General features: G+C 40.8%; 1 protein-coding gene across 6 annotated transcripts in view; it reads right to left on the bottom strand.

Annotated features, from left to right (window-relative positions):
- Positions 1-1,044: 1,044 nt before the first annotated feature.
- The window catches only part of ANK3 (ankyrin 3), a 671,415-nt gene continuing 648,670 nt past the window's right edge, over positions 1,045-23,789 (bottom strand). For all 6 annotated transcript variants that reach the window (XM_045069902.1, XM_045069903.1, XM_045069904.1 and 3 more), the window contains 5 exons: positions 23,200-23,286; positions 15,961-16,044; positions 15,777-15,836; positions 14,219-14,299; positions 1,045-2,473 (listed from right to left, as the gene is read on the bottom strand). In XM_045069902.1, the coding sequence (XP_044925837.1) occupies positions 14,228-14,299; positions 15,777-15,836; positions 15,961-16,044; positions 23,200-23,286 (303 nt within the window). In that variant the 3' untranslated portion in view covers positions 1,045-2,473; positions 14,219-14,227. The remainder of the gene's footprint in view (positions 2,474-14,218; positions 14,300-15,776; positions 15,837-15,960; positions 16,045-23,199; positions 23,287-23,789) is intronic.

The raw sequence follows: 23,789 nt of genomic DNA, 5'->3' as shown, positions 1-23,789 counted from the left end.
GCCCCATTATTCAGGTAGAGTAGACTCTCTGTACATGTGTTCTGCACTGATACTGAATCCTTTTTGGAAACAACTCATCTGATTCAGCAATTTTTTTTTTTTTTAAGCATAAATTCTACCCACAATGTGGGGCTCAAACTCACCACCCCGAGATCAACAGTCACATGCTTCACTGACTGAGCCAGCCAGGCGTCCCATCGGCAACCATCCTTAATGGACAGAAATACGGGATGCTGTCAGACAGCTCCAGGCACCCATGTACTACTGGTATGGGGCCAACTACTACCAGAGACCGTACCTACCTCATAAGGTGGTTAGGAGGACTGAGCTCCTCCAAGCAGCGTTCTTATACAGCGGAGCATGTAGTGAGGGTTCCAATTTTAGCAGGGAGAATTGCTGGTGTCACCACGACAGGTTCTGGGCTAGAATGCCAATTAAAACAGCCACGGTCACTGCCCCTGTTGAATTTATCATGTAGGGTCTGACTGCAGATTCCAGTACGTACCAGGCCGGTCAGGGCCCACAAACGTTAAGGGGTGGGCGGCTTCCCTGTCACCTGGACCCCACACACCTGGTTGATGCCATCTGGAAATGAGGGCTGTTGTCAAATCTTGCATCTTAGGGGAAGGTGGGAATCTGGGTTATCATGTGAAATGTCCCCACTTACAAGCACTGACAATGAATGCCAACGGCAAATGAGTGTTTTAGGGGCTAAAAGCAGCGGCATACTGGATGCTGGCTGGAAGGGTCCATGTACAACTTGCAGACATGCGGTTGCAATAGCCCCAGTTCCCCAATATTCTGGGAACAGCACAAACCAGACGAGGGCAAAGATCAGTTAATCTTTAATTCCTGGCTCCTCTGTGAAATGCACAGAAGTTCTGTAAACTGGGAGTTTGCAGGGCGCAACTGAACGTTAGGGACTCTAGTGACCCCACAGGCAGAGGCTGGAACAGGAGTGGGGAGGGGGCTGGGGAGGCCAGACGCCCAGGAGTCAGCCGGTTACCTTTTGCCAGAGAACACAAGGACACTGCAGAGCACAGATGGGTGAAGAGTTTAACACAATTTATTTTATGCTTAAATAATCGACTAGGTCATCCAGTGTATGGTTTTTCATACATATGTCATTAGAGCTATGTGTCAATGAATGCTGATTTTATATGAATATAATCAACAAATTAAAGGATTTCACCAAAACCCAAATAAAAATGCCCTTGAAAACACAGCAGCCTTATTAACCTAATATGACACTGCTAGAATGGTTACAAATGATTGCCTTATTCAAAGGTGTCTACGTCTTATAGCCAGTACACGATACAGTAGTAATGGTACAGCGTGCTGCCATTCTACTAGCTACGAATCCCGGTTCAGTCCATTTTAAATTTTACCCCCAACTGGGGCCTCTTATGAGCACCATCCACCTCTAAAGCGGCAAGCATTACCCCCTTTTAAGCACTAACAGCACCCCCCTCCCCCTAAAGCAACTACCATATAGGGTTGTTTTTTTTTTCATTTTTAGGTCATTTCATTGAAAAATTGGCAATAGCAACAAATATTAGATGAAGGGCTTTGTGTTTACAGATAAAATCTTCTGTGTTGCAGTATACTGTAGTGTTTGCAAAATTGGAAAAGATTTAATCAAAATAAGGTGATACACATGCATCAAAATATTAGTATTCTGAAGAAAAAATTTTTTCACAGAACTACAGAATTCCTCATTTGGGGAATTATTTAAATTTGCAGCAGATTTTAAAGATTTGTTGTTCTTCTTTTTTTAAAATCAAGCTAGCAGTTTTGCATATACAAACATTATAATTGCTAATATACAAGAATCAGTGAATATTCCCCCACCCAAAAACCCCTCCCCCGTCCTCTAGGGTGGTCACTTGAGACCCCTAGTACGTTAAATGCATTTGCAATATTCTGTTTGTGTTCTAAGAGGCAGTGCCTTATCAACATTTATTCTATTTTTCTGTTAGAATTTATACAGTGTTATTATTTACAGCAAAACTATAGATGTTTTAAAAAAGAAACAAATAGTGTTTATACCCTGACAGTTGGGTCCAAGAAAAATAAGGCGAGCTGTTGTGGAGTTAGTAATTTTAGTGTTTTTCTGTGATTTCATCGTCCCGTCTTCTGTCCCTTCTGGCGGCAGGAATTTCTTCCTTTTGTAAATGACACCAAATTACTTAAGATAAACTGTTAACAGCATGGCTTCTTGTATATACACTGCATTGCTAATTGCACACGCGCCAATCCCGGGAATGAAAGTGAATTTCCATGCTCTGTAAATTGGCTCATGCTAAATTAAAATGTGGGTAGTTTTCTTTTTTTTTTCTTTTTGCATAAAAAAAAAAATCATGCCATTAATGTGTGGAAGCGGCAAACACACACACCCTTCTCCGTGAATTTCTACTTCCTGCTGACATATCTTCCATGAATTTCTCAATACTGGCAGTAAAAACACATGATCCTGTGGAAAGAGAGACAATAGGTAGTGAGGTTAGCTTGCTTGCTTGTCTTCCATTTTTGTTTTTTGTTTTGTTTTGTTTCAGGAATTTGCCTAAGCCTTCCTGCCATTCAACAGAAAAGCCTGAGAGAATGGGGTGGGGCGTCCACTTTCTAACGTGGGGGGTTTCACAAGACTCTGTTAACCAAGGCGATCTGCTAGGACAAAGCCCTGAGGGGTACCTGAGAGCCCTTTGAAGGCAGTGACTTTTTCTAGGTAACCCCATGCCCTCCACAGCACACTCCTCACTGGATTTGTCTTTTTTGAGGTTAAGTAGGAAAAGACCCTCTTCAGGGCTGCCAGCTCTGATCAGGTCACTCAGGTACTTGGGAAAGCCACTTCCAGCCTGTTGGACCTTGTCATAGCGGTAAAATGAGAAGGCTGACAGAGGTGCTGTCTGGGATTTCCATCAACATCAAAATATCAGCAGTCTGGGGTTCTCATGGGCATAAGGACTAGGGACACGGACTCCGGATAGATTATTTCAGTAACACCCGTAGATTTTATAATAAGTGTTCACTCCCCAAAGTGCAACTCATCTTTCAAAAAGGGAGAACAGCATCATTCCTTCATTACTCTGAAATTGGCTTTTCTGTGCACAAATTAAAATTAAAGACCGTCTTGCGTTGCTGCGAAGAATACTTTCCCTCCTCCTGCCCACATCAGTCACGACAAGATCGACTCATTGTATTTGAGCTTCTTTATGGGGGCTGACAACATCTTGTCTTACTGGATCATCACGGCATAAAGTATCAGTGTTTTATCACCAGTCAATACGGTCAAAATAAACCAATAATTTTTGCTATGCACTCTTTCTTCATAAAACAAAGGTTTCTGAGTATAGTCCATCCTCCTCTTTCAGGGTAAAAAGATAACATGCTTGAATGCTGGCCCGAGAACAGATTCTAGCCCCAAGAAAAAACCTGAGTAAGGCAAGAACAATTTTAGGAACAGCCAAGCTCACTCATTAGTAAGGAGCAGACTATTTCTCCAGGTGTAGGGACACCTTCAGAAACTTGCTTCTGTTGGGGCCTTTGTGTCCTCGGTGACCTTGAGGTTATTTACTTACCCCAGACAAGTTTCTTTTCCTTTAAGATGGATCACCCAGAATACCTTGGTTTAGGTCAACATGTTCGTACAGCACTTCCTCTGTCTGTTCTACTAGGTTCTTGCTTCCTTTTTTTGTATGAAAACTGCTACTAACCTCCATGCCCCAGGTCACTAATGCTTGGAGCCAAGAACATCAGAGCGTCAATCAATTCCTTCTGGGGTGATTTCTATATTGCCCCCCTCCTCCCATGACTCTGCAGAGGTGGTAGAGAAGGAAAGTGACTCATTTGGCCAGACCGTGTCCCAGAAAGTGGGCAAATCCTAGTAAAGGATTTTCACCCCTGTTACTACCACTTACTCCTTAACTTCTGGGCACCAGGGTTCTTAGATGGCCCTATGATAAGGTTACCCCGGTGTTCTTCCTCTGTCTTCCTAGGGAGGATCCTCAGCAATCTTCTCTAGTTGAAGCCCTCCCCGCGCTGCCCACACTCTGTGCAGCTTAACTGATATATAATATATATGCCATACAATTTATCTATTATAAATATAGTCTGATAATTTTAGGAAATTTATGTAATGCAACCATTACGACCCAGTTGAAATTATTTTGCATCCTCTCTTCCAAAAGCCAATCCAGTTGCCCAGGTTAATCTTGCAATAAGAAGCAAGGTCTTCCTCTTATCATCTTAAGGCAAGCAAATTTTATGTTTTATAGAAATATTGGATATGTTCTTATACTTTTTAAAAATGCTATTCATTATACCCATTTATATTCCGGTAGGATTCAGGTGATAGTTCAAAAAAAAAAAAAAGATTGGGAGTGAGTTCCCCTCCCCTTGTAAATCACTCCTGTTCTTGGTCATGCAATCAGAGTGTGGAACGTCATTCATTGGACCAAAGAATTTATACCAAGTACAGCGTTCTACAAAAAAATGAGCACCTTTTTGTGACGAGAGCGCCATCTGATGGAAAAGTGAGGGGGCAGGAGCCACTGAAATAGAATTTGAGTCCTTTTCCCTTTGTGGGTTTAGGTAATACATCTGAGACAAAAGCCTCTGCATTTAGGAATCTGTCTTTGGGTTTTGCATGTTTTTCAAACCCAAAGATAGTAGAAATCAACTCAGAAAATGGCTTTAGTCATTTCACTATAATTTCTTTTTTAATTTTAAGAAAAATTTTTTCATGTATAGGAAAACAGCTATACAGTGGATTTTCATGGCAGTTTACATTTCACAGATGAATGTTGTACTTCCCATACCCATTTTCAAGTCAGGCATATGCTTGAGCTTACAACCACCATTTCTTTCTTTCTTTCTTTTTTAAATTTATTTACTTATTTGACAGAGAGAGATAGAAATCACAAGTAGGCAGAGAGGCAGGCAGAGGGAGAGGGGGAAGCAGGCTCCCCATCGAGCAGGGCGCCTGATAAGGGACTCCATCCCAAAACCCTGGATCATGACCTGAGCCGAAGGCAGAGGCTTAACCCACTGAACCACTCAAGGTGCCCAGAACCACCATTTCATTGTCGTTTCTTTGGTCCCTAGTCCCCATCTGAAAAACACGAATCACCTATCTTAGCTTGATTCAGGAAGCTCTTGGTAGTTCAGCCCAATCAGTCTCAGGGCCTACAAATCTTCAGTGAAAAGCTCTGTTCCACAATTTCCAGTGGTTCTCAAACTTGGGTGAATATTAGAATGACCTGGGGAGGCTTTAAAAACAAAAAAAAACAAAAAGAAAAACCCCAGTAGCCAGGGCACATCCCATGCCAATTTATTTGGAATTTCTTGGGGTGGAGCCCAACATCAAAAAACATTGAAAAAACTCTCTAGATTATCTGAATGTTCAAAAAAGTTTAAGACTCAGTGATCTATTCTAGAACATTGCTTCTCAAAGCTTAATGTCCTCTTGTATCACCGAAGGGATCTTCAAATGTGGATTCTGATTCAGGAGGTCAGAGTCAACCCAGAGATGCTGCATTTCTAACACGACTTCGGGGGTGTTGATACTCCACAGACCACACTAGGAGGAGCTAGACTGCACTGCCAGGTATCAACACCCAGGTTTCCAACTTCCTTTTCTTTGCTCCTGATTTTGTATCCACCTGTACTTGTACTTCTCTTCCCTAATCTCCACATGTATCTAACCCCTCTCTATCCTTCAAGTTTGTGTCAAATGTCATCTCCGTGCAAGTGCAGACTGTGCTCTCCCTAAGGAGATCCCGTTGTCAGGGTAACTCTTACTCATCTTTTTTTTTTTTTTTTAAGATTTTATTTATTTGTCAAAGAGAGAGAGAGACGGAAAGAGCGAGCACAGGCAGACAGAGTGGCAGGCAGAGACAGAGGCTCCTGCCAAGCAAGGAGCCCGATGTGGGACTCGATCCCAGGACGCTGGGAGCATGACCCGAGCCGAAGGCAGCTGCTTAACCAACTGGGCCACCCAGGCGTCCCAACTCTTACTCATCTTTAAAAACTTTGCTTGTCACAGCTTTAGGAAAGAAAGCCTTTTCGGATACGCCTTCCTTATAGCCTACGGAGAACACAGATTTGTTACTCGATTCCTTTCTCTTCCAACCGTCTCTCTTCCCTTCCCTTCTCTTTGTCTCTTATTACAGAAGTCATGCGGCTACGAACATTTCTTTCCCAAGCACTAATTCTAGTTACTTCATGTAATCTTAATAAACTACAGTGCAATTTAAAAATAATTCCCGTTTCCTGTAGATTTTTTCAACTACTACCAATAAGTGGGGCTTTTTTGAGTTGTTGTTCTGTTTTTTCCTAGTGACTTGTGATTTTTAAAATCGGGCCAGTTCAAAAAAAATGCAGGGAAAATACTGATCTATATTCTGGTCGTAAAAAACAGAGCACTAATAAAGTTGTACGGCTATTCTTATTAAATGTTACAGGCTAGGCACTGTTGTAGAGTGGATTAGCTCACATAATATTAATAACAATAAGGTATTATTATACCCTCCCCTTTACTGATAAGGAAGTAGAGCTCAGCGCTATAAAACAAACACAAGTCTGCACACTTAGTACACATTAGAGCCAGAAACAGAAGACAAGCCACCTGACTCCAGAATCCTTGCTCTTCATGTCAAAGCCAAGGGTTTTGGTTAAGGAGGGATTTTTTTAAAGGGTAAGAAAAATAAAAACATGGGGTATCTGGGTGCTCTGTCGTTCCCAGGGTCCTGGGATCGAGCCCTGCATCGGGATCCCTGCTCAGAAGGAAGCCTGCTTCTCCCTCTCCCACTCCCCCTGCTTATGTTCTCTCTCTCCCTGCCTCTCCCTGTCAAATAAATAAAATCTTTTAAAAAATGAAAAACAAAACTATATAAAACCTATCTGTGCCGGGGCGCCTGGGTGGCTCAGTGGATTAAGCCGCTGCCTTCGGCTCAGGTTATGATCTCAGGGTCCTGGGATCAGGTCCCGCATCGGGCTCTCTGCTCAGCAGGGAGCCTGCTTCCCTCTCTCTCTCTCTCTCTGGCTGCCTCTCTGTCTACTTGTGGTTTCTCTCTGTCAAATAAATAAATAAATAAATAAATCTTTAAAAAAAAAAAAAAAACAAACCTATCTGTGCCAAATAAATTCAGGGAAAATCTTTAGGAGTGAAGAAATTCAGGCTGCATCTCGGACTTCTGGGAAGCAGAATCAGGAGAATCTGCTGGGTTAAAATCCAGACGTGTATTAACTAGACCATTGGGGTTTTGTCTCTCTCTCTTCATTTGTTAGTAAAGAGGAATGAGAATGCCGGCCTTACTAATTTCCCCTGGAATTTCTCTGCATGGGTGTTAGCTTACACTTCAGAATACTTTCAGTTGGGGCACATGGGTGGCTCAGTGGGCTAGGCCTCTGCCTTCGGCTCAGGTCATGATCCCAGGGTGCTGGGATCGAGCCCCGCATCGGGCTCTCTGCTCAGCAGGGAGCCTGCTTCCTCCTCTCTCTCTGCCTGCCTCTCTGCCTATTCGTGATCTCTGTCTGTCAAATAAATAAATAAAATCTTAAAAAAAAAAAAAAAAGAATACTTTCAGCTACCCCTGGTTTCTCAGAGAATGTCAGGGATGCTGCTGTTCCTATTTCTCCCAGGGTTCCCTCCGGGGACCCCTCATGTCGTGGGCTACCTGCCGCTGATCCAGGCTGTCTCAATTCTACTAACAGCTGAACTTACCCAGTGCTTCCTATGGGCTTGCCTGTCGCTATTTGAAGTGATTTACTTGTATTAACTGAGTTAATGCTCCCAACAACTCCTCGAGGTATGTTTCTCTTATCCCAGTAGAGGTGAGGAGATTAAGGCACAGAACCTGGCTAAGTTCACGTAGCTCGTCAGCTCCCTGGCAATTCCCTCCACTCAGGCCAATTCACTTCTCACCCAAATACCAAACAGGACCGCACTATGATCTCTAGCCCAGAGTTCTCTCCCTAATCATTGATGAGTGTCAAGGGTCCTGCGTGCTGACCATCTACGAATCACACAGGCTACATCAAGCCCTGATTTTGTTTTTGTGGTCTTTGCTTTTATGGTTCTGTTAAATGATTACCTACATACAAGCAACCCTATTATCTTCAATTCTCACCCTTCCCTCCCAACACAGAACTCATCTAGTTCCTCAAATCTGTTCTTTCCTTTTCATTCTCTCTGCCCCAGTTCAGGCCCTCATCGGTGTCTCAGAACCGATGTTCAGACTCCCTTCTCCCTCTGTTACTGCTAGGGTCACCTACATCTTATCTGATCATACTATTCTCCTACACAAAGCCTCCAGGGGTGCCTCACTGTATCCAGGATAAGGGCCAAAGTCCTGAGTGAAGCTCGCATGACCCATGTAAGCTAACACCCAGGCATGTGGAGGGTCATGCAAGCTTCACTCAGGAGTTTGGCCCTTATCCGGGATACAGTGCTATTCTTTAATGCTATTCTTTCTACAAAAACTAGTTCAAATACACCCTTTCAAGAAAGTTTAAAAGATCTCCTCCCTTGGAGGTAATTGTATCTTCCAGTACATGCCCTGAGCATGTTGTTTCTATCTTTTACTACATTTATGTATTTTGATTGGTGCAACTTACGGTCCTGGGTGCCCCTTGGACTAGACTGTAAAGTTACAATGGGCAGGAGTTCTCTCAGATAATAACGTCAAACTGAAGAAAATGTCTTACAACTTTGTACCTTCCCTACCACTTACACGGTGTGTCACAAGCCTTCCACCTAGTTGCTAAGAAGTAAAGGGGCTCTAAATGCACGTGGTCACCTATTATAAAAGCTTGTTAGCTAATCTACATTATAGGAACATTTCTCTCATCCATTGCCACGGAACTGCATGGATTGAGGGATCCTGAGGTAAAACCAACCAAATATGCTGGAGGGCTGAGGCTGAACCTATAGGCGATCTTAGATGAGGGGACATCTAAGATCCTAATCATTGATCTTAGAAGAGTTTGGAGATTTCTACAGCAGAAGTCAGGACAACCTTTTAAGTCCTATTCCTCTTCAAAATCGTACTCCCTGGGACTCAGTCCCAAGCTCCTTCTTTGCTCCCCTTGACCCCCTCCCTGGAGGATCACGTCTATTCTCTGGTGGAGAGTATCTCCACCATCTCTTCAGGGAGTACTCTCACGATTTTTACAGATCGGCCCCAACCTTTCTTCAGAGCTCCAGATTTTTGTACCTACCACAGTACTTGGATGGCTCCCAGGTACCCTCAAACCCAAGTCCCAGCCTGAATGCTTGATGTTCTTTTTAAAAGCTGTTCTGCTTCTGTTCCTTTCTCTCCTACTTAGCTTTATAAGCCGAAACCTGGGAGTCATTCCTTTTTAAAAAAATTATTTTATTTTTATTTTTTTCTGGGAGTCATTCTTAACCGTCTTCTCATCCTCCCCTCAAGCTAATCGACCTGTTGATTTTCCTAAAACTACTGCCCAGGTCCTAGCCCTGGGCTTATGGCCTAGGGGGCCTGACCAGTCACCTTTGGTTTATTCTTGTTTCCCTCCAACCAACCCATTCTTGACATTGCCTATGTGCTTAGAAAAACAGTCGGCTCAGGCTCTCGGTTATAACCCTCCAGGGGCTTCACATTCGTTTAGAATGACATCAAAAGCCTGTCCTCTGGCCTGTGATGATGCATCCCTCCCTTATGTCATCTTGTGCCTGTCCCAGCCACCACCAGCTCACCGGGCGCTGGGGTGCATATCCTCTTATGTTTCCTTAACTGTGCTGGGCCTTTCCCCGCTCAAGGAACCTGCACACGTTTTAACCTTCGCTTGGATCCTTTTCCCCCTTCTCTTCATGGTTGGTCCCACCTATAAAGTCTCTGTTTAAATGTCTTTTTTTTTTTTTTTTAAAGATTTTATTTTTAAGTCATCTCTACACCCAATGTGGGGCTCGAACTTATAACCCTGAAATCGAGTCATGTGCTCCATGGAGAGAGCCAGTCAGGTGCTCTAAATATCATGATTTCTGAGCATCCTTCCCCAGCCACCAAAGGTCTAACTATGTTTCTGCATTATTCTTTTACTGGATCTTGGGTTTTGTATTTTCAGTCCTCCAACATCTGTCCCATCTCATTTCCCCCTGCAGGCTGAGGCATTAGGAAGGACAGGGACCGTGGAAGTTTCCTTCACCATCGTACATCTCCCTTTCCACTTGCAGACAGGTGGAAGCTCCAATATTTTTTGAAGGAATGAAAAACATGAGTCACTTCTGGCTCAAAAGTGTTAAGCAGGGGCCCTGTTTTCACACTCAGCTTCCAGATGGCTGTGAGACCTGAGCATTTCCCTCAAAAGAGGTTTGGGATACAGCTGTTTCACAGTCCTTGACGGTTTATACCTGGGAACCTTCCCTTGTTACAACCTTGCTAATCAGCCTTCTAATAGTGTTTACGAAATAAACATTTGGAGATTATGGCTACCTTAATTTGCTTTATTTTTAAAAAGAACAAAAACCTGAGTATTTTCATTGTGTAAGATATGAAGACATTTATTATCATTTGCCTATGGACATCTATTTGATTCAAATTTGCTTTTAGGTCTTTAATCATCATCAAATACTACTTAACTATGAATATGAGTAATAGTAAAGAACCTAGGTTCTGGATAAGTTCAAATTTTGTTCTTTTGTTCATCAGCTCTGTAGGACTTTGAGTAAATCATTTAACTTTTCTAAATCTCAGTCTCCTCATTAATAAAAAAGAGATAGTAGTACTTACCTTATAGCATTGTTTGGGGGATTATATATGGTAATGTATGTAATGATCTTACCTAGTACCTGGCATAAGTAATCATTTGCTAGAACATGACTATTATTCCTAAATAATTTTAGAGATGCAGCTAAGTGCCACAGAAAGGGCAGTCGGTAGAGTATCAGAATATTAGTCACCTTGAGTTTAAGTCCTAGTTCTACCAGTCAGGGTGTGTGACAGTAGAAATGTCCTTGACCTCTCCGAGTCCTCAAATATCTGTCTATAGAAAGAAGCCAAAAAATTGGCCTGACCTCTCTAGAGGCATGTTTGAAGGATTAAATAAGACAAAAATGTAAAAGTACTTTGTAAAACTATAAATCACTACATACTATGTACAAATCTGTATAGCTATTATAAGCCATTTGCTTTTCCCTTACATTAAAAACAGGATGGCTGTGACTCGGTATTAAAGAAAAGTGGGTGCAGGGTTCTTATAGCTCAAAATAAAACGGTTCTAAAATGGAAAATAGAAATTTTGATGTCACCATCTGAGACTCAGTGAAACTGGGCAGCATTCCATTTCTTAGTTGTTTTGTTATTAAAAAAAAAAAAAAGGCAGGCAGCAGAGCTATAAAAACTCTCAATATATTTGCAAATTGATTTTTCCAGAGCACACGTTCAGTCTCCTGGAATTTCAGGTGGTTTTCTTGGACTCATTTCCTCAGTTCACTTCAGGAAGGTACATAACCACTCTGGAGAGTAACGTGAGGCTTCCAGCCAAATCACTGTGCTCTCTCTCTGACGCGTGCAGTTTGCCTTAGGCTGGAGTTATTTTCATGTTCCTGTGACTTCTACCTGAATTTCTCTCTCCTTTGAGTGGGGGGGCAAGTGAGCCAAAGCCCTGACAGCTTCTTTACAGGGTAGATTATTTGTCATTTGAAGGGCTCTTGTACATTTAGTGACCATGTCCTGTGTGTATTCGTTTACTCAGAAGGACCTAGAAGAACAGCACGGACGTATTTTTTGGGCATCATTTACTCATAGATAAGGACACACGTGGCTCTGGAAAAATGGCTCAGTGGGTGGGGGCTACCTTCCTGGTTCTTTCCCAGCCAGCATATGAGGTGGACCGATGCAGCTGGTGAACTCTGAGGTGCATCCTGGAGCTGACTGAACTCTCTTCTAGATTCATTCCACGTGTCACTCACAAGGGCTTACTAACTCAAGATCGCAGACTCGTGCTCCATGTTTTAGGCAGCTCCTGTGTATGTGTGTGTCTTGCCCCAGGCTGGGCTGTAAGGCATGAAGAAGTGGGTTCATTCCAGATACCGTGGCACTGATGCCGGGGGTCATTTCCTCCTCTCTCACCCTGCGTGAAAAGCAAGCCATGTCGATGGCTCCTGACTCAGCCTGCCTCTTACCATCCTCACAGCCCAAGCCAGTCTCCACAAGAGCTTCGTATTCGGTTTTCTGCCCGTTCGCTCCTGCGACTGAACTGGAGTTCACTTCTCTGCTTGCTGCTAGAGCGAGTGATGCTGAACGTACATTCAGTCATACACCCCCAACCCGAGACTTTGCACAACTTTCCTTCTGCCTTTAGTGACAGACCAGAATCCCTACCGAGAGGCTCAGGAGGCTTGAAAACTCCTGCCTCTCCTACCTCTGCAGACCCAAGGGCCAAACTCTCTGCCAGTGGCACTGATGGGTTGTTACGGCTCCTCCTTTGCGGTCCTCCCCTCCCCATCTAGCCTTTGCACAGTGCTGCTGTCTGCCTAGGTGGCCCCAGACACCGTCTAACTCCCCTCCTCCACCCAGTCATGTCCCGAGCAGTCTTTTACACTGAGCTCAAACATCACCTTCTCAAGGGTACCCTCTCTGTCACCTCAGACCTGTCAAGTCTCCCATCAACATGGTTGAGAGTGTTGGCTCTGGTGGAAAGTTGGTACCCTATTTCTGCCACTTTTTATCTATGTGACGTTGAGCAATTTTGGCCCTGTTTCCTCCCCTCTGACATGGGGGTGATAAAGCCATCTCTCCAAAAGGATTGGCTGTGAGAATTAAATAAAGAGCAGGATGGAATACTTGGAGGTGTAATATGTAGTAAATATTATTTCCAGAATGTTCCACAATTCTTGGTGGTTGTCTCCATGCCAGTAAATATGGATGTGACCAATTAGGACTGGTTAATATTAAATCTCCACAACGTAAGCTCAGTGAGGGTAAGTACCACATGAATGTTGTTTACTAAGAGTTTCTCAGTACCTATGCAGAAAGCCTCATGAAAGGAAGTAAAATAAATCTTGGAGTGAATAAACACATGGTAAGGTTTTTTGAGAGGAAGGGGCTAGGAATTTATCTGGGTCTGCAATATTAGGCACATGCCCTCACCCTAATCCTAAATCTGAGAAAAAAAAAAAAAGATGTGGAATCTATATACACAATGGACTATTACTCATTCCTAAAAAAGAATGTTTTAAGTCTTGTCATTTGCAACAACATGGAGCTAGAGAGTATTATGCTAAGCGAAATAAGCCAGAGAAACACAAATACCATATGACTTTACTCATATGTGGAATCTAAGAAATAAAACAAATGAGCAAGTAAAAAAAAAAAAAGAGAGAGAGAGAGAGAGGCAAACTGGAATCTATTTGTTCTTTTCATTTGGACCAACAGGGCTGAGACAACTATCATACGCAGCCCTCAAGAAATCATGCTACTTCACCTCACAGACTTAGGGAGAAGTTTTCAAATTTCTTTTCAAAGCTCCATCTGCTTTTTCACCCCAAGATACCTTTACTAATTGTAACCATGTAGAAAATAACAGGACAATGTAAAACTTAGAAAACAATGTTAAGGAAAATACCCTCGTCTATGAAGAAAAAAAGAATTTGTTCAGACAAATTCACACAAAGCATACCAAACATTTAACTTAAAAGAAAAATAGTAGTCCATTAACCTCCTATTTAATTTACTTTGGTTTATGTAAGATACACCAAGTAGTATATAGGGATCCCAGTCATTTCATTTAAACTTGGCAACCGCTCTATTTCACCAAAATTAAATTGTCAGATGTCATTGTGCTAAAATAGTGAAAGGCTCGATCTACACATATCTGAGAGCACATCTGTCAGAATTATTTGTTGCCAGGAGTTTTCCTGTTAGGTTGTAGAATGCTACCACATTGCACTCTAGGAGGAGACTCAAATGTCACTATTTACATTTGCTTCTGCAAACACCCTTTACATTTAAATTCCTGACTAATTTGTGAGGAGGAAGTTTATGGACTGTGAACTGAGTTTTAGTGTGCGTACGGATGTGTACATACATATAAAAACTTCAACAGTTTCACACTGGGTATTCAAAGCTGGAACTCAGTGAAAAAGAGAGGGAGAGGGGTGGGGAGATCTGAATCACTTATCCAGGGAAATGAGAGGTTTCACAGGAAGTTAAGGGCAACTGTTGCTGATATGAGCACACCCATCGCCTTGACTAACCGTTTACTGTTATGAATGGCTCTTCTTTTCCACATTCCGGATTTCCTTCTTTGTTGTCTTCACCTTATAACCTTCTCCCTGCTGTAAAAAGGAATATACGCATTAAGATTTCATAGTAAAAGAGTTCTAGTTATAGAGAGGTTCCCATTCTGGTCCCTTGAGGCTGGATTAAGGTAAGTGAAACACAGTTGAAAGCACTTTGTCACCTCATGTCCCCAAATACACACAATCCATTTGGCTTAACCACACGGCCTAGCATTATGGAGGCAAGCTAGAGAGCGCGTCAGAATGAATACAGTAACAGAACTGTGCTTCACAAGAACTCAATAGGTTAGTAATAAATAAAAGGTTAGTGATAATAAAAATAACAAACAGTAATAAACAAAATTTTAAAAAAGGTTAGTTTAAAAAAAATGAGTTGCCGGTTCACTTTTTGTAGTAATTATCACCAAAGCCCTCAAGGCACCCAAACTCCAATTCTAAAAAAAAAAAATTAGTAAATTATAATTTATTTCTCCTCAAGCCAACAGAATTTTAAGGGATCTGTTGTGTCGAGACCAAAATTCCTTAGGAAAGCACTAATCATGAACTAAACACCATGGAAATGTTGCTGATCTGAGGGATTTTTTTTTTTTTTAAATCTGTGGAATCACTGACCCCCTCCTCTTACTCCAGATCAAGCGGGCATGTCCATAAAACAAGACCTCTCTTCACTGAGCACCAGGGACACTTTTCTCTGAGAGCAAAGTTGTACAGATCCTCCGCGTTCACCTGCTTTGTTACTGAAACGCAGTAGCCTCTCCACTTTTCTGAGTTAGTCTTGAGAAATTTTCAGTTCACGTTTTCTTAAGTAAACACAGGCTTTTGGAGTTCCTATTTTCCGAATGAAAGGGTTGTAAAGATCGGAGAAAAGGAAAGAAAGGACAAGTAGCCAGAGAGGTTTTGTCTGGGAGATGGAGACACATTTGCCAAGCTACACTGCCCAGCGGCAAGTTTAGTTCTTTCACTGGCCGCCGGAAATGGGCTATTATAAACCCAAAGAGGAGAACCTTGCTCAGGTTAAGATGAGGGAATTCCTATTTCCCTGTAGAACACACTGGAAAGGGAAAATGTATAGATTTGATGTAAGGATCTTGAATTGAGCTTTTGGCCAGTCTAACATTTAAATCCTGTACATTTGCTGGAAGTAAGCGCCCTCCATCCTCCCCGCCGGCAGGGGGTGGGTAAGGCGGAGGCAGAGACACTGGGGCACTGCTCAGGGGGCTGGTGCTGAGAGGGTTTGTGTTTTATTTCTCTTACGTGCTTGAACCAGCACATTCTACCCTCCAAAAATGAACTTATCTCTGTGAAAACTCTAAAGACAGTAAAAAAATATAGAATGTTAAGGAATGTTAAGAAAATAAGTCCTTTTCCTTCATCCTGATCAAATGCACAGGGTGTCAAAAGCAGCAAATGCTTCAAGCTGCCACACTGCAGAATCCAGCCTGTTAGCAGCACGTTCTAGAAAGTTCCCACAGCATTTATCCTCTACTTTTCTTTGGCATTCCCTCTTCATTACCATGGCATCATGCTTTCTCGCTTGTGGGAGAGCAATTCGTCTTATCACTTTCCGAGTGATCTGTGGGAAGCAATAGTGAGAAGCAGAGATTTTCCTGTTTTCTATTTTAAGAGGGGGCGCTACAGCAAACAAACAGTAGAAAATCTAAATTCCAAGAGAAGCATAAAATCCCAAGGATGATTACTTTTCTCGTGATGAGGTTGCCTTCTTCATCAGTAAATTGTTCTTCTGTGACAGATTCACCAGGCATGCTCTTTGCTTCCTCTCCCTAAAGGATGTGGCGTAGAGATTAGCAGCGTACTAGATGGACAGACCTACACACCACTCCATACACCACACACATGCTCTGTGGACTTTTAGGAAAAGAAAGTATAAATCCTACTTGCTACTCCTGGGCAAGGGGCAAAGGTGGGCTCCTCTGAAGGTTACTTAGTAGCCAACAACATTCAAAGCACTAAACCTTACATATGTACAAGAAAGATGGTTAGCAGCCAACTCCAAGAAGGAAGAATGATAAAACACAGTTACACATGGATATACAAACCAAAACGGTTCATTTGTTGAAAAAAAAAAAAATTAGCCAATGATTAGAGCTCTGCTTAGATCATCTCATTTTGAATACAGTATCTCTTGGTTAGTCCTACCAAATCTCTCAAATAATTTTTGGGTTGCATTGTGCTTAATCTAAAATAAGATGGTCCCTTAGTTGAGGTCTTATTTATTGCCCTTGTCAGGTTTTTTTTTTTTTTTTCATTTAAAAATTCATCTACTAAGGGTAACATAGACATTTATTTTACAAGCAAATTTCAGAGTACAGAGAAAACCTTTTTATTTTTCTTTAAAACTGAGCCTTTTGTGGGTCTTCAAATAAATGGGAATGACTTGGATGAAGTACGTAGTTTCTGACTACTATGTTCAAGGGAAGGGGTCTTATGTGATGATAGATCATCTAATCTCCATGGCTACAGACAAAGAAAATATCAGTACTAAAGGAATTTAAGATGATGTTATCTTTCTGCTAGTGACAGCTAACTGATTTAGAAAGGGAAACTGTCAAAGATCTTCCTCTGGTGACTTTCAAAACATGGAATAAAGTCTTAACTCCCCATGGCAGGGGCCTATTTTCCAGCTTGGTAGATTTGAATGGTCCTTAATCTTTCCCTATTGGCTCTTATGATTGTGTAAGAAAAACCACTCAGCCAAAGTAGGGTTGTATTTGCAATATATTACCTTCTTCACTGATAATCAACTTTCAGTTAGTGCCACATATAGTTTGGGAGAACAGGGACAAACAGTGCAGACCTAGTCTAGGGACTTAGTGACCTGCTAGTCAGACTTCTTGCTGAAAGGGTGGCCTGGATAGTGCTACAGAATCATGTTCTGCAGTTGTTCCCCTGCTGTTGTTTTAGGGAAAATGGCGGATCACAGAGACAACCGCTACATTTCTGGGATAGCCAGGATTCTAACTCTTTCAGTGTCATTGGTCTAGAGAAGGTAGTAGTTCTGATAATTTTGTTAGCACTAGCCAGTGGTTAGAAAGTTCTGTGACTGTTTTATGTCACAGCCAGTAGAAAGGTGCACTGTCATACAATGACAGAGTAAATAAAGACTAAAACATTATCTTGTTTGGCTAACAAAATTCTGTTTACATTCTTTTCTTTTTACAAAGTGACTTTATAAGCTTAGAGATTGTGGGTCATGACTGGGTAAGACATGGACTCATTTTCCTCACTGTGGTATAGAAAAGTAAGATGTGAGATGCCTGGGTAGCTCAGTCGGCAGCACAGTTAAGAGGGTGAAGGGAACCGGAAAAATGTAAAGGTCTCATGCTTAAATGCACTAAAATCTGCAACAAGTTTTTATGGGAATGTTATTTATATTCCCTGTGGTTGTAAAAAAAAAAAAATTATTTTAAAAGTAAAGGGGCACCTGGGTAGCTCAGTGGGTTAAGCCTCTGCCTTCGGCTCAGGTCATGATCTCAGGGTCCTGGGATTTAGTCCCGCATCAGGCTCTCTGCTCGGCAGGGAGCCTGCTTCCCCCTCTCTCTCTGCCTGCCTCTCTACCTACTTGTGATCTCTCTTTCTCTGTCAAATAAATAAATAAAATCTTAAAAAAAAAAAAAAGTAAAGGCATAGGGGTGCGGGCTGGTTCAGTGAGTTAAGCGTCTGACTCTTGTTCTCAGCTCAGGTCTTAATCTCATGGGCATGAGTTCAAGCCTCATACTGAGCTCCACACTGAGTGTGGCACCTACATTAAAACAAAACAAAACAAACAAAAAAAAAAGTGAAGGCATAAAGACATCAGAAAAGCCAATAAAAGGTCAAGAAATATTTCCTTCTAGTTTAAAAATGAATAAATGAGATATTTTTGAGCTAACTCGGGGAAATTTCCAGCTCTTTGCCTGTTAGCTAATTTGAGGACCCCAGGAAAATCCAGTAAAATAAGACCCTACTAGATATGTTATGAATGGACTCTTTAGTGGGGAATGATGCCAGTTAACTATTTGCATGGTTGCTAAGAGGAATGTGAAATAAGGTATATTTATAAACATAGAGAATATGTGAAGAATTTTGATTTATATTAATAGCCTTAGAAAAAAGCAAAGCCCTATTTATAAATAACAAGTCATATAAGTTGTTGTGATCTACTCTGGCATGTGGGGCATTTTCATGCTTCCTACTGAAAATTCATACTGTTTGTGTACAGTTAAAGATAAAGATACCTCTCTTAATCATCAGTGGCCATTTAAAAAAAAGATATTTATTTATTTATTTGACAGAGAGAAAGAAAGCACAAGGAGGCAGAGAGAGAGAGGGAGGAGAAGGCTCTCTGCTGAGCAAGGAGCCTGATGCAGGACTTGATCCCAGGACCCTGGGATCATGACCTGAGATGAAGGCAGCCGCTTAACCAACTAAGCCGCCCAGGTGCCTTTCAGTGTCCATTAAATACAGCCAATAAGTGCTTTAATAAGACCAAAGTAAGTTGTGTGGTGATGTGAAAATTCACTAAACTGGGGGAGCAGCTTAGTTAGGAGCTGAATAGAGGAAGAGGGAAGACAGTAAGGAGTCAGGAAACATGTTCTAAAAAAATAATCCATCTTTAATTCTGTCAAATATATTAGAGACCAAGTGTTTCCAAGGGGAGGTCTTTTTGGGGCCTTTCTTTAATGACAGAAATGACAGAAAATAATCTCTAATTAGTTCCTAAAGTTCTAGAAAACAGTTTGTACTTTTAACTGAGCAAAATTTCCCCCCAGGTCTTGTTGATGACACTATTTTTGGCAATACCCCCCCCCCCCACTTTTTTCTTTCCTATTTCAAAGGAAAATTACAGCACATATGGTGTCACAGTAGCATTCTGGTGGCCACCTTAATGAGGACTCGCTGTTCTTCCCTTTGGACCTCTGCTGGAAGCATTGCATTTCATAATTTTTATTCCTCTGTCCTTGAATAAAAGGAGGGAATAACAGCATGAGATGTACCAATTTGCTCTGATGTTTATAACGTTAGGACTTAAACTTTACCCCCAAATGGGATGGATATCACAGTTGTGACATATATAACTTAGCAGGTTATTAAGCAGTATGTGATGGTGTAACCTATTTTTATATGCTGAGAAACCCATTTGCTGGGGATGTGTGTGCATATGCATGCACAGAGCGTATGCATACATTTTATACACGTATCAATACAGGTACATAAAAATAATCTGAAACTCATAAACAGTGGTTACCGTTGGGAAATGGAATGAGTAATCAAACTTTATATGCTTTTGATTGCTTAATTTGAGGAAAACATGTATGTAAACTCTTAATTCAAAAGTTAGTAAAAAATGTTCAGACGTAGAAATAAATACAGTTTAATTATATAATAATAATTCAGTTACTTGAATCTTACCAAACTCCCTAATAGTTTGGCTGTGAGTTAAAGTTTTTGTAATCACTGACTTTGCTAAGCAAATGCTATATAAAAAAGCTCATAGGACTAGTTAATTTACTAGTTACTAATTAAAATGCTTCTAAGCATTTGAAAACATTGTGATTTCTCAAATTACAGAAATAAATGGATGTGCTTATACTATCTAAAAATCCCCCAACTGGAAGAGTTTGTTCACTTGACTCATTCCTTAGGGACTTGAAAATAGTCAATGTAAAAAAAAGAGTCAATGTAAAAAAAAAAAAGTAAATTATATGTAATGTAAAATGTAAAAAAAATGTAAAAAATAGGCAGTGTAAAAAAAACAAAAAAAAATAATAAAAATGAACTTGATAAGTGCATACATAATTAAAGAAAAAACTATAAAATTATACTTATACTCCATCAGTTGTACAAACTGAATGGCTAAGACAGATTGGCCATGACTTGCAGTCATGAGACCCTGAGCACATCCCCTGCTGGTGTGGACACTGCAGCCCAAGATAGTTGGGGGAGGGAAGGAACAGCCCCAAAGTAGTTTTCAACTCTGAGAGCCTATATGCTAGAGGGATGACTACGGCAAACAGTATAAACATGCTGGTCCAGCCCAAGGCTGGACAACCTCCATAAACAAGGCCAAATTCTCAGCATTCCAGTCCCATCAGATAATTTCCAGGAGAGGCAGCCCATGGCTGCCCTGTTCCATGCCACTGGATATATTTAAATGGCCAAGTGCCTAATTTGGTCTAGGAAAAGTTATTCCTTTATAATTTGTTCTAGAAGAGACAGAAGGTAGCGTTGAGGGAAAGGCAGGGAGAAGACAGTGCTCTGGAAGGCTAGAGGTCAGGTTTTGAGGTTCTACACTACTTGCTGCTTTCCTGTCTGGTTTTGGGTAAGCCAACTGTTCTCCAGTCCCTTGGTTTTTGTCATCTCAGAAAAGAAGTGATTTTAGTATCAATGATCCCTTTCCATTGTAACATTCTCCTTCTATGTTTTTGGCAGAGGCGGTTCCCATGTCACAAGTACCGTATACTACAGTACTTTCAAGCTCTTTTAACATTAGAAAGATACCAACACGTAGACTGAAGAGAAAAGCAGCAGAATTGTGATCCTTTCCAAAAGCCCCAAATATCTTACAGAAAAAGTATAACCAGATTCTTATGTATGTGATTTGTAACAATTTTTTTATCATACCTATAGCCTTCAATTCTAATTATAGCTACTTTTTCTAGCTTTTCATTTCTCCAAGTTTATTTAATTCTATCATTTATACAGCGCTCTTCTCACTTAAAACCCATGCTCTGATCATTCCATTCATCCTCCCTAAAATTACAACTTCAAAATTACACCACTTCAGGGCGCCTGGGTGGCTCAGTGGGTTAAGCTGCTGCCTTCAGCTCAGGTCATGATCTCAGGGTCCTGGGATCGAGTCCCATATCGGGCTCTCTGCTCAGCAGGGAGCCTGCTTCCCTCTCTCTCTCTCTGCCTGCCTCTCTACCTACTTGTGATCTCTCTCTGTCAAATAAATAAATAAAATCTTAAAAAAAAGAAAATTACACCACTTCAAAAAGTGGGGGATTTGGGGAGAACAGACTCCTCTGTTTTATGAAGCCATCATAATATAATTTTGTTTTTTAAACTTAAGCTCTTAATAAAAATGTTTATATATTTCACATAGTTATCTATTAAGTTCAAATATATAAATAACACATTCTGATGAAATTACTTAAAAGCTAACTTGCTAATGCACATGTAGAATTCTAGAAGACCAAGAGAAATAACCCTCATTGATCTGGTGGGTTTTGTGTTTTTATTGTTTTGTTTTTGTATTCTTCAGAGTAAAACTTCTTTATCCTCTTCCTCTCTCTCTCTCTCTTTTTTTTTTTTGCAGGATTATTTTCTTCTGCCTTATATAGAGAAGATTCAGCTTTTATAATGAGCAGCTTTTACAAGGAATGCGTTAGATTTGGATGCAACGTGAGTATGACGCGTGTTAGGCATAAAAGGCAAGTCATAAGATGATATCGTCTGGTGCACTTTTTCGGATGTTTCACTTTAAAATACCATTTCTTGAAGACCTCTATTCTGGAAAGGGCACAGCCTGCCGGAGCAAAGAGTATAGCTTTACCTCCTTCAGAAAACCTGTATTAAGTATTTCTTTCCCTAATCCCAGCAAATGTGTGGGAAGTGACTATGAGGATTTTATAAGCACGGTGAATAATTGCAAATATGCTGGATACCAATAAGTAATTTGGCTTGCCTAGATGGAATTGTCAAAGAAGTGATTCATGCATTTTTTTTTTTTAAATGTTAAAGCTGTCTATTGATTGATTTGGGGATGGTTTAAGATTTAGACAAGGACTTACTTTCTTCTCTAATGCTTCCAGAGCCTGAGAAAACCTACTAGAGCAAATTTGGCAGATTTTCTGCTCTTCTTTCATCTGATCTACGTACAAATGTACGTAGTGAAAATGTACAAACAGCGGGATTAAGAAATTTTAGCTGCCTAAGCCAACCTTTCCACTCTCTAGGGGGTCTCCTGACACTTTGGAAAAGGATGATGAATCTGATAAATGCTTTTCAACAGATATTTATCTTTCTTTCCTTCTCTCCAGAGCTGTCCACCAAGGAGCCTCAAGTTACTTGGACCATGTTCAAAGGCCCATGTGTTGAAAATGGCTTCCGGGTTTCTGCAGTCAGTTATTCTAATATCAAGAAACCTTTCTCTAAAGACAGTAATGAAGACAAGCAGCAAACTGTGAGAAGCACTGGGCTGGACCTGACCAGGCATACAAAGTCAGGGCTTCCAAACGCCTTCGTGGGCGAAATGAAGGTTTATTCATTGCATTCAACTGTGCTGCAACGGGGGGGGGGGGGGGATAATATTTTTTCACTTCCAGTAAAAAATGGTTCTTATTCTTAAAAATACAGCCTGATTTTCTGTATTTATTAGTCAAGTTAAAGTCTTTTTCAGAAGGTTTTGTCTGATTTTGTTTTTGTCACTGATATCCATGCCAGGCTATAACTCCAAATTCTCAGCTACTGATTGGTAATAAAGAACTGATTTTTACTCAAGATCTGTTCAGGCAGTAGGAATTTGAGACTGAGGAGGGGGCCTTTTCATTATTTCCCTGTCCTTCTCCATCTGACCTCATACCTCACTGTGGCCTCTGACGTTTCCACTGAACATTGCATTTCATACGAACTGTTCTCTCACCAAGATAAAATCTTTGTTCACATACAACGCTTTTTCAGGGAAAACAGGATACAAATGCCAAGAATTCTTAGACAAAATTACAGCTGCCACAAGTCAGACACAGGCCTAGACAAACACTCACTACCATGCAATATGACCCTTTCCTCTTGGTGGTTGTTCTTACAAGCTTTCAAATGTGCAAAGAAACATATAGAGAACTGCTTAGTTATCAAGCATGCTGAATTTTCAAGACCGAAAGGAAGGACCTTCTAATCCCAGAGCAATGCCCCATCACGATCTGGCTACAGGATACCTTTATAATCAAACGCCGGCGAATAACGCGGGTAGTGACTCTCCGTTCTTCCTCTGAGCTCGAATCACTCTCACTGTCTTTCAAGTCCTGATAAATGCATTTTTTAGTATAATTTTACCATCACATTTAAAATAAAGACATTCTGAGAAGGGAAATCAAAAAAGAATTACTTTCACTTGCTGGTTTTCCCTGCTAAGAACATCACGGTATATATTTGTGAGAATCTTAAAAAAAAAAGAATGTAAGTGTAAGAAAATTTTGAGCAGGACCCTAGATGAAATGACTCTGTATATGTATGCATATATGTGTATATGTATATTAATATATATTTAATTACATTGATCTTTATGTGCACATATATAGTAAAGATCAATGTAATTACATTAATTAAAAATAACTATGAGACTACAGGCTTACTCATTATTAGTTTGAAGAAACATTGATATTCATTTAAAATTTGTTTTAAATCTCTACACATTTGACCTGAATGGCCATGCTTCACTTGATTGACAGAAACAGGTATAGGATTTCTGATTTTTATGAAATTAAAGAATTGACATGAGTAGAATTTGTCACGTATATTTTTATCA

This window comes from Mustela putorius, unplaced genomic scaffold, assembly GCF_011764305.1.
Source record: "Mustela putorius furo isolate JIRA1106 unplaced genomic scaffold, ASM1176430v1.1 tig00003949_pilon_pilon_pilon, whole genome shotgun sequence".
Lineage (NCBI taxonomy): Eukaryota > Metazoa > Chordata > Mammalia > Carnivora > Mustelidae > Mustela > Mustela putorius.
The sequence above is the reverse complement of the archived record's forward strand: the minus strand, read 5'-3'. Positions and strand labels throughout refer to the sequence as shown.